Genomic DNA, 11137 nt, shown 5'->3' on the forward strand with positions numbered 1-11137 from the left:
CAGGGCTCTGGAATATTCCTGTGCTTTGGAAGAGTCACTCGAGCGGTTGGCTGAGTTCGGAAGGGCCAGGGTGCAACAGCAGGTGCTGCAAGCTCCACTTCCTGGGCCAGCAGAGAGAGGGAAATTCCTAAATGTAAACGTTCAGTGCCTTCATGGGCCTTGAGCCCAGGATCAGGGAAGACAGTAGGAGCACTCCTAAGTGTCCTGAAGGATATGGATTTAGGGTGAGAGTGTGGAGGGTTTTGCTGTATGCCAGGGAAAAGCAGGTCGCAGGAAGCGTGTGGTATTTCTCGGAGAGTCGGGATTTAGTGTTTGTTACAAGCTCAGAGACCCCAGGTTAATCCTGTTAAGGCATAAGAAGTTATGGAATTCCACTATTGGAGGCTTGCCTGCGTAAGGTTACATTTATTTTCGCTGGTAGGGCTTAAATGATGTGATTTGGCTTTAATAATAAAATAGTTGAGTGTGATTTGGGTTTTCACTGACTTTATTTCTTCTCTCTTCCCTCCTCCCTGTGACTGCCCTGGGAAATCACCTCGCCAGGGATGCGCGTAAGTTCTCTCTGAATTTTTACCAGAAATCCAAAGGGGCTTCTTCAAGCAAAACGTGCTGAGCTGTGTTGTGTCCCCACAGGGTGGTTGAGTTCAAGATGGAGGAGAGCATGAAAAAGGCTGCTGAAGTTCTGAACAAGCACAGTCTTGGTGGGAGACCCCTGAAAGTGAAAGAAGTAAGGAGGGGATCTCTTCTGGCAGAGGGGGAAGGGGGAGTTCTTGTTAAGGGTTTGGGGCTGACTCAGAGGATAATGGACAGAAAGCAGGACTTAAATAGGATAAAAAACCCCAGTCAGCCTTTAACCACTGCTGAACTTGTGGTTATCAAGACTAAATTTGATGTGGGGACAAAGCAGGAGTTTGGCTTTAATTGCAGTTCCTTTGTTAATGATTTAACACAGAAACCTCCATGTTTGTTCTTTACAAACTTCCCTTTGAGCTCTGCATCAGAATGAATGGATTCCACCAACAATTCCATAGAAGCAGCTTTTTCCTGGAATACCTCAAAGATGTGTTTCCATTTTAGTGGCTTTGCTATTGACAGCCAATGGAACTCCTGGGAGTTCATTCCAAACCCTCTCCAGTGGCACTGGGGGTTGATCAGGGTTTGGAACAGGTGTAACAGAGGTTTGCTCTTGGTATTAATGATGGATAAACACCTTGGGAACCAGGGATATGCCTGAGGAGGAATAACTCCAATAATGAAGGGTACCAATAATACAGGTATCATTTAAATGATAAAAGGGTGCTGGCTAAAATAAAGTAAATTGACTGACAGTGAAAGGGAGGCAATTAGGGAATGCTTAGGGAGCAGATATCCTGGGATAAAGGGAGACTCCTGTCTGTGCCTGTTGGAGCGCTGGCACTGCCCTTGGTGGCCGGGGATCTGATCTGAGTGTGTGTGTCCCCCCCAGGACCCCGACGGGGAGCACGCCAGGAGGGCCATGCAGAAGGTGATGGCAGCAGGAGGGATGGGCATCGGGCCCGGCCCTGGTGGCCCTGGCATGATCAACATCCCCCCCAGCATCCTGAACAACCCCAACATCCCCAACGAGATCATCCACGCCCTGCAGGCCGGCCGCCTCGGCAGCACCGTCTTCGTGGCCAACGTGAGTGCTGGGCACCCCCTGCTGCCAATCCAGCATGGGAGCCTCTCAGCTGGGGCAGATCTGAGGGAGGAAAAGCCTTGGAATTCCAGGAAAAGTTCCTCTGTGTCCTGCTGATTCTCTGTGCAAAGGAGGTTCTCGGTTAAGGTGTGCCACAGTGTCTGTTAATTGGGGTTTCTGAACAAACCTCTGTGCTTCGATTGAATTTTCTCTCAGCTCTCTGACAGCTCCAATGCCGATCCCGGGGAAGGACAGGAGCCCGCTAAAGCTGTTTCCTCATGGCAATCTCTCTTGCCTTTTCAACGATGCCCTGTTTTGCAGCTGGACTACAAGGTGGGCTGGAAGAAGCTGAAGGAGGTGTTCAGCATGGCTGGGGTGGTGGTGCGGGCCGACATCCTGGAGGACAAGGACGGCAAGAGCCGCGGCATCGGCACCGTCACCTTCGAGCAGGCCATCGAGGCTGTGCAGGCCATCTGTATCCTTGGCAGCAAACTGGGCACGGGCCAGGGAACCCAGCAAACACAGCAGGGGAGAGGGGGGGCTGTATTCCAAAGGAGGATGTTGCCATGGCACGGAAGGTCAAGTCGTAGTGGATGGGAAATGGATTTTGTCTCTCTTTTGCTTTTCCTTCTTGAAGGAATTGTTGCAGTTTGCTCAGGATCTTTAGCAAAGGAAATTCTCTTTCCTACATGGATAAGTGTACTTCTATCCCAGATGAGTTTCTGACTCTAGGTTGTAATTAGTATTAAAATGCAATTCTGTCTGGAAAGGGAAAAGGTCCCTGTGCCAGGGCACATGGAGCTGGTGTTTCCCTGCTCCCTTTCACTGGCCAAGCAATGATTTGCCACCTAGAAACCAAACAGCAATAAAATTCCAGGTATTACTCTCAGCTCCTAGTTATGGTATGGACAGGAAGAAAATACTCCCTCTTTCCTTTCCCAGAGTTTCTGTTTGAGTGTTAATTCCCTTCTGCACTGCACCCACTAAACCCTGTGTGAGCCAGACTCGGGCATGGCACAATTCAGAATGTGTTTTTGCTGTGGAACTTTTCCCTGTTTTCTCCTGTTTTCAATGGATAAACTGACTGAGGAAACATTTAAACACTTGGGCTGACTTAGAGTTACGTTTTGTATCTCTTTGTGAATTTAATCTTACCCAGTAATGTGTTTTCTTTTTTTTTTTTTTTAATTTCAAAAAGCCTTTATTTTGGAATGTTCAGTTAATTTGGATTTCGAGGCTTTTTAGTTTTGGAGAAGGCAGAAGGATTTGGGATGATCTGTGAGTGATAACTGAGGAGATGAGATTTTCTGAGGGGTTTTTGTGCTCCCAGTCAGAGCCCTCAGTGCTTGAACAACAATCCTTAACGACCCCCAGCCATGTTCAATGGGCAGCTGCTCTTTGACAGACCCATGCACGTCAAAATGGTGAGGACACCCCCATTCCACTGACCTGGCAGTGCCCTCCTGGCCTGGGGGGAGTTTGTGGTTCCAAGGGTGGATCAAAATCCAGAGGGGAAATCTGTGATCTGCCTGTTGCCTGCTGAGTTGATGCAATCAGGGAAGGTTAATTCAGATTATTTTGCTAAAGGACAAAACTACAGCCAAGACTGCTTTAACTTGAAATTTCTGTATTTTAATTCAAAGTTTTTAAGAATCAGGAAATAATTTCCTGCTTTCCTTGCCAGCTTTAACGTGTTGAATTCCTTTTAGGATGAACGAGCCTTCCCCAAGGGAGATTTCTTCCCTCCAGAGCGACCCCAACAACTCCCTCGTAAGTGTCCCCTGCATGATTCAACATCTTCTGCTTTTTATTTGGCTGTTCAGCACCTGGGAACCAGTCCCAGCCCCAGTAAAACTCTGGTTCAGACTGGAAAACTGGGATCCAAATTCCAGAATAATTTCAGAAAGGGGAATAGTGAAGAAGAGCTGCTCAGTGATTTTTTGGATACTTCTTTCAGCTCATGGCCAGAAGCTTGTCTTAAAACATTCACCTTCTCAAGGCTTCCAGAGCTCTCCACTGCAATTCCAAGATCCCAGTGCCTTCCATTAATAGTGGGATTTAATGGAAATAGAGTGAATCAGTCAGCACCTCCTTCTGTGGGATGGTGCTCTGGCAATGGAATGTTCTCCCTTAAATTGGAAGGGCTGAATTCGGGACCTGGGAGCCTTCCAGGCCTTCACATTTCCAAAGGAGATCTTGTCAATGTATTAAATATGGAAGGAAGAGGGAACCAGGCTCTTCTTGGAGGTGCAGGATGCAGAAAGCACCGACCAAAACCCAGGAGATGAAAATTCAGAATAATTGGCTGCCCCAAGCTGCTCCTTCCAACTTGGAATTTGAATGAACTAAAAGATCAAGTCTAAACCAGCAGTGGAAATCCACAGGCTCCACATGGATGTAAGGAAACATTCCTGGGAGGGTGACTGGGTTGCTCAGAGCTCCTGAGGAGTCTCCATCCCTGGGAATACCCCAAAGCTGTGGATGTGACCTGGGCTCAGCAGCCTGGGCTGAGCTGAGCCCCTCCAGAGACCCTTCCCAACCTCGGCCATGCTGGGATGAGATACTGGAGTACTGAAGAGAAGAGGTGGGACTGGAAGAGCTGGAGGCTGAGCTTGTTCAGATGCAGCTAAATTGGGGCTGTTGGTGGAATTTGAATTGTCCTGAGCAGCCTGGGCTGTGGAAGGGCAGGGGCTGGGAGTGGATGAGCCTTAAGGTCCCTTCCAACCCAAACCAGTCTGGGATTCTGGGATTCTCTGAATTCAGACAGGTGCTGTTTTCATCCTGGGAACCAGACCTGTTGTGTGCTGCTAAATTGCCCATTATTAATGATCATTAATTAGTCCCTCCCTAGTTCAGCTCTCAGTGCCTGTCAAGGCCTTCCTCAGCAGCAGTGTCACTGTAAGGATGTTCCTCTCTTCAGGACAAAGTCACTGGGTTCCAGTCCATTACCTTGGTGTAAAACTCCCTAAATCCCTCTGGAAGGATTTTGGAAGCCTGGATTTTGGCCTTTACTGGGGCGGGGAAGGGGGACCTTGTGCTGTTTTAAAACAAGATTCAACACTCCTGTGTTCAGTGCCGAGCTGGAAACGAGGGAATCCTGCAGGCAGAGAATGCCATGAGCTGGTGTTTGTGCCAAGCAGAGAACTTTCTTCCTGCTTCAGGAAAAAAAGGGCTTTTTCTTCTTTCTTTGGGCTGGGGAATCCCTAAGGCAGATTGAGCTCCCTGCCTGGGAGTGCCTGTTGTGTTTGCTCAGAGAGAGGCTGGCTGTGTGCTCCAATTCCATCGGTGGCTGTCATTGATCCATGGGTGCCTCAGTTCTGCCCTGCAAGGGCTGAGAACTGTGCACAGCTTTAGGGGATCTTCTCCCAAATTGCCCACTCCACCCTCCTCAGCTGAGGACTTTGCCCAAATGAAGCAGTGTTCTAGCCAGTTATTTTTCAGGAGTCAGCTCCAAACCAAGTTTTCTCAGCAGTAAGATGGAAATTTGAATATAAAACCAAATAATTGGAGATAGTTTTTAGCCTATTTCAAGACACATCTACTCTTGATTTATTCCACACTTCCCTGCTTTCAGTACACACCCCACAGGGGGGACACAGCAAGCTTTTTTTGGAGAATGAAAGTCAATTACTTAAGAAATAAAACTTGCTGTTTTGTCAAACTATGGAAAGAAGGCTTTTTTGATATCTGAATATTTTCTTCAGATGGTCTTGGTGGTATTGGCATGGGATTAGGACCTGGAGGTCAACCTATTGATGCAAATCATTTAAACAAAGGCATGGGAATGGGCAACATGGGACCTGGAGGTAAGAAGATTACTCCTATGCTTTTGTTTCATGAGAGCTTTAAGCTGTGTAGAAGGTAGATAGCTTTGTTTGCCTCCCCAAAAAGTTGGTAGTTTCTTAGGAATGTTAAAGCCAAATGAGTTTTTTTGTTCAGCTTATAATGGAAACTTGAATTTAACCAACTGCTCCATTTTTATTTTTTTTTTCACTGTGGTCAAGACACAGCTCTCATTTTCTGACTCTTGAGCATGAGCAGCAGACACTGCAAAGATCCATGAAACTCCAAACCATCTCTCACTTTTAACACCTCTAGTGGGCTTGCAAATCTTTGGTGAGGATCTCTTGAAATAGCACAAGTTTCAAAGAGCCACCTAAAAAGTAGCACACACTCAGCTTTCCATGTCGAAATGCCAGTGGGTTTTTCCCCTTTGCTGCTTGATTTTCTGAGCAGGAATGTTGAAATCTCCTCAGACTTATCCCATGTAAGCTCTTCAGCCCAAGCCACGGATGTGTTGTGTGGTTTGAGTTCTGCAGCCTTTGGCTGGAATTTCTTGGATGACACCTGCTATATAAAGCTTTCTCTTTTATTTTGAGGAATGGGAATGGAAGGCATGGGCTTTGGAATGAATAAAATGGGAGGTAAGCTGTGGTTCCTGATCTGTTCATAGCTTGGCCTTTGTGCAAGTCCTGCAGACTGAGCTGTGTGCGTGTGGCAGGAGTTGGTGTGCTGGGGAACCACCACCAATTTAGCAAGAACTTGTTCCTTTGTGGGTATCCAAACTGCTGCAGGTGTGTGGGGAGGGTGGGTACATCCCATAAAACATGGCCTGTGCTTCCTTACCTCAGGAGATCTGGGAGTGCCATCCCTGGGGGTTGGAACTGGATCCTCAATATCCCAGCCCAAACCACTCGGTGATTCCAGGGTTTTTATAACGCTGTGCCCAAATCCTGACCCTTTTTTGGGAGCTGGTGCTGGGGAGTTGTGTGGGACTGCTGTGTGGCAGCAGGAGCTGGAGTGCCCTGCTGAGGAATGCCTGGCAAATGTGTTTTTCAGGAATGGAGGGTCCCTTTGGTGGCATGGAGAACATCGGCCGCTTCCCCGCCGGGATGAACATGGGCAGGATGAGCGGTAGGCACCGGCTGCTCCTGTGTCCTGCTGCCTTCCCTGGGAGGGATCCCTCCTGCCAGGAGCCTCTTCTCGCTTTTATGGGAATAACTTGGGCTTTTTCCAGTTGTGTCCCTAAGTCCCTCGTGGTTTCTGAGCTGCACAAGCCCAGGGATTTACTGATGGTACCTTGCAGGGTTTATTCAGAAATATTCTGGCTCTGTCCAGAGCCTCCCATGTGGCTGGGTTAAATCTGCTTTTCCCTGGGGCTTTGGGCTCCTGAAGCCATGACAAAATGATCAGGAGAAAAATCACAAAAACCTTCCTGTGCTGTGAATCTTCAAGATGATTCCTGTGGTAAAGTGTTCTCTCACGGGCCACAAAAAAACCCCCTGCAAACTTCTCCACTTCCTCTTTGCAGAGATGGATCGGGCCATGGGAGGTGGATTTGAGAGGGAGTTTGGAAGAAATGAGATAGGAATGTCCCGGAGTTTTGGAGAGACCTTGGAGAGGGGAATCGGTGAGTGCAGTATATGAAATCCATTTCCTGCCTGCTTTTCATCCCTGAGCTGCTCACAAAAATTATGGGGGTGTTAGAGATAAAAAAAAGCAGATTTTAGATCTGCTGTAGGACTTTGCTGTCTGGCTTCTAAATGCTGCTGGGAAGTTGTTAATTTTTGTCAGTGAAAACAAATTCCTGCTTCTCCTGCTGCCTGTGTCACATTTAACTTCCAAGCACGTTCCCTGGAAATATTGGACAATCTCAGTAATGAAACTGCAAAGTTTCTGGAGCAAAGCTGAACCCAAACATCTCTGAGCAGGCAGAGCATCAACTTCCAGATTTAATTTGGTTTAAATGGCCAAATCACAACATTTCAGAATCAAGGCAGCCATTCCCTGTGTCCTGTCCCTCCATGCCTTGTCCCCAGTCCCTCTCCAGCTCTCCTGGAGCCTTCTCCTCTCCAGGTGAGCACCCCCAGCTCTCCCAGAGCTCCAGAGGGGCTCCAGCCCTGGGAGCAGCTCTGGGGTCTCCTCTGGACTCTGTCCAGCAGCTCCACGTCCTTATTTTGGGGTCCCAGGGCTGGGGCAGCTCTGCAGGGGGGTCTGACCTGAGCCTCTGCCTTTGCCTCATGCTGCAGGCACAGAGCCCTGGCCTGGGGGAGCTCGGAGCGATGGGAATTGATCCTGGCAGAGCCAGCAGCCCTCAGGTCTCTGCAGGCCCTCCCTGCTGACGCTGTCTGTGCTGTGTTGCAGGTGGTGGCAACGCCAGCATTCCCGGCATCGAGAGGATGGCCCCCGGCATCGAGCGCATGGGCTCGGGCATCGAGCGGCTCCCGGCCGGGATGGGCCACGGGATGGAGCGGGTGGGCTCGGAGATAGACAGGATGGGGCTGGTGCTGGACCGCATGGGCTCCAACGTGGAGCGCATGGGCTCGGGCATGGAGCGCATGGCCCCGCTGGGCATCGACCACCTGGCCCCCAACCTGGAGCGCATGGGGCCGGGCATGGAGCGCATGGGGCCGGGCATGGAGCGCATGGGCTCCGGCATCGGCTTCGGCATCGAGCGCATGGGCGCCGCCATCGACCGCGTGGGCGGCGCCATGGACAGGATGGGCTCGGGCGTGGAGCGCATGGGGGCGGGCATGGATAGGATGGGCATCGGCCTGGAGCGCATGGTGCCCGCCGGCATGGGCGCGGGCATGGGGCAGGTGATAGAGAGGATGCCCGCGGGGCTGGAGCGCATCGGGGGCCCGCCCATGGACAGGATCGGGATAGAGAGGATGGGAGCAGCCCCCATGGACAGGATGGGCCTGGAGCGCATCGGGGCCACCAACATGGAGAGGATGGGGCCGCCCATGGGGCAGGGCATGGGGGCAGGCATGGAGCGCATGGGGCTGGCCATGGGCAGCAACTTCGAGCGGCCCATGGACATGGAGCGGGGCAACTTCGCAGGGAATTTTGCAGGGTCCCTGGGAGGAGCCGGAGGCCCTGCGGCCGGCGTGGCCCGGAAAGCCTGTCAGATATTTGTGAGAAATGTGAGTGCCCCTTCTTCCTTCTCCTTTTCCTGCTGCCCCCTGCTCCCACCCCTCCCTTCCCACCCATGGCATTCATTGTCACTGATGTGTTGATCCCATCTGTGCTCGGTTTCCAGTCACAATGTCTGATACTGGATGCTGCCACTTTTTGGGGACAGTTGGAGCCATTTCCTTACCAGGAGAAGAGCTCCTGGCAGACAGTGGCTGTCCTGGGATAGATTCTGTTCTTGGGGAGCTGGGGGTGCCTGCAGGTTGTTCAGCAGAGCCTCAGTAATGGTTTATTTCTCTCTTCCCACAGCTGCCTTTTGATTTTACATGGAAAATGCTGAAAGATAAATTCAATGAATGTGGTGAGTTGTTCTCCTCACTCTGAGGAATTAATACGAATAACCTCCCAGAGCTCTGAGTGTCAATGCCAGGATGGGGAGCAGTCCTGGGGGTGGGGAATGGGGATTGGATGGAGAGTGCCAGGGCTGGGAGAGCAGTCCTGGGGGTGGGGAATGGGGATTGGATGGAGGGTGCCAAGGCTGGGAGAGCAGTCCTGGGGAGGGGGAATGGGGATTGGATGGAGAGTGCCAGGGCTGGGAGAGCAGTCCTGGGGGTGGGGAATGGGGATTGGATGGAGAGTGCCAGGGCTGGGAGAGCAGTCCTGGGGATGGGGAATTAGGATTGGATGGAGGGTGCCAAGGCTGGGAGAGCAGTCCTGGGGGTGGGGAGCGGGGCCTGGATGCGGAGTGGCTGACCCTGCCCCGCTGTGCCCGCAGGCCACGTGCTCTACGCCGACATCAAGATGGAGAACGGCAAGTCCAAGGGCTGCGGCGTGGTGCGCTTCGAGTCGCCGGAGGTGGCGGAGCGCGCGTGCCGCATGATGAACGGGCTGCAGCTGCGCGGCCGCGAGATCGACGTGCGGATCGACCGCAACGCCTAGGCGCGCTGCAGGGCTGCGGGGCTGCACCGCTGCGGGGCTGCAGGGCCGCACCGCGCCGCTGCAGGGCCGCACCGCACCTCTACAGGGCTGCCCCGCACCTCTGCCCTGCAGGGCTGCACCGCACCACTGCAGGGCTGCGCCGCTGCCCTGCGCCGCTGCCCCGCACCTCCTCCTCTGACTGGATGTAAAGCTGTTCAGCCCGACCCGGTTGCTTTCTGGAGTAATTTTAAGTCCTTTTTTTAACCAAGGGAGCCCCGTTTTACTGGTTTTTTGCATTGGAACTGCCATGTGCACAATCTTTTTTTGTAGTTGTGGCATTTCGTTGACCTGACAGATGTAAACAGTCTGACTTTGATAATAAATGCCAGTTCAGTATTTCAGTCGCAGCATCCTTTACTCTGCTTAAAATCCCTGCCAGCTCAGCTCAGCAAACTCCAGCTTGTCAGAAAAATCCAGCGTTGCTCTTGATTTCTGGCAGAATCTCTTTAAGATATGTCCGAGAGTGAAGGATCTTCCCTCTCCTGTGTCCCACCTAATCCATGGGCAGTCGCAGCTCAAGGTTTTTCTCTAGAGGCAATGTTGGTTTAAAAAATTTCTCCTTGGGTGGTGCTGGTGCCAGTGGGAAGGTTTGAACTGAAAATGGGGTTAAAAAACCTCTTTATTCTCTCCTGGGGGGGTGTCTGGCCCAGGCAGGTCAGGGGCAAACACCTGCAGCAGGTGCGAGGGGCGAGAATTCCCCTTTCTGCAGGAAACGCTTTGAACGCAAAGGGATCGGGTGGGAGGGGTCCCCAGTGGGGCCGGGGAGGGTCGGGGCCAGCCCCGGTGGGACCGGGTCGGGGCCGGAGCAGCCCCGGGGGTCCCGCCCGGTCCCGCCGTTCGCGGCCACGTGGCGCGGGCGGCGCGCGGCAGTGACGTCACGGCGCGGCGGCGGCGCGCGGAGGTCACGGGGCGCGCGGGGCGATGGCGGCGGCCGGAGGGTGCCGGGTGAGCGCGGGGACACCGGACGGGACCGGGCGGGACGGGACCCCCGGGGCCTGCTCGGGACGGCGAGCGGCGCGGCGGGGCACGGCCCGGAGCCGCCGTTCCCTCGCAGCCCGCGGGGCCCCGGCGCTGGCAGCTCCCGGTGGGGACACCCGGGCCAGGGCGGCCCCGGTTCCTCGCTCGCCGCTCCCGCCCGGCCCGGCGGGATGGAGCCTCCAGCGGGGCCGCGTCCCCGGGAATTGGAGGGGTCGAGGTTCCTCCAGCCCAACCATTCCGCTCTCCCGGGGCTCTCCCGGTGCTCCCGTGCCCCGAGCTGCTCCCGGGGCCTCTCCCGGGGCTCCACGGGGGCGGTTTCGCCGTGAGCTGCGCCCGGAGCTCGCTGAGCAGGAGGGCCGGGACGAGCCCCGTGTGCCCGCGGTGAAACGAGAGCCTCGGGATCTCTGCTCCGTCCGTGCCTTTGCTCGGGAGCTCCCCGGTCCGTGGCTCCTGCCCCCGGTGCTGCCCGTGAACGAGCTCCGGTTTCTGTGCGGGATTTCCCCGGTCCTGCCCTGAGCTCGGCCCCGACCCCTTCCGAGCAGGATCTGCGGGTTTGACCTCGGCAAGGGCAGCAGAACCATCCCGGCTTGTCCTGGGACCCTCCGAGCT

At 53.5% G+C, this 11137-nt stretch overlaps 1 protein-coding gene across 3 annotated transcripts; it reads left to right on the forward strand.

Annotated features, from left to right (window-relative positions):
* Positions 1-417: 417 nt before the first annotated feature.
* Positions 418-9886, forward strand: LOC103824558 (heterogeneous nuclear ribonucleoprotein M). 3 transcript variants are annotated; one of them, XM_030231701.2, is made up of 13 exons: positions 418-551; positions 634-727; positions 1466-1660; positions 1979-2132; positions 3032-3081; positions 3367-3427; positions 5362-5463; positions 6037-6081; positions 6497-6571; positions 6969-7067; positions 7802-8583; positions 8882-8933; positions 9348-9886. In XM_030231701.2, exons 2-13 carry the CDS (start codon positions 650-652, stop codon positions 9509-9511), a joined length of 1857 nt encoding a protein of 618 aa, XP_030087561.2. In that variant the 5' UTR covers positions 418-551; positions 634-649; the 3' UTR covers positions 9512-9886. The 3 variants fall into 3 exon arrangements, with proteins under 3 accessions (XP_030087561.2, XP_050841955.1, XP_030087562.2); XM_050985998.1 differs by having other exon boundaries at positions 5365-5463; XM_030231702.2 differs by lacking the exon at positions 5362-5463.
* Positions 9887-11137: the final 1251 nt, after the last annotated feature.

This window comes from Serinus canaria, chromosome 28 (assembly GCF_022539315.1).
Source record: "Serinus canaria isolate serCan28SL12 chromosome 28, serCan2020, whole genome shotgun sequence".
NCBI lineage: Eukaryota > Metazoa > Chordata > Aves > Passeriformes > Fringillidae > Serinus > Serinus canaria.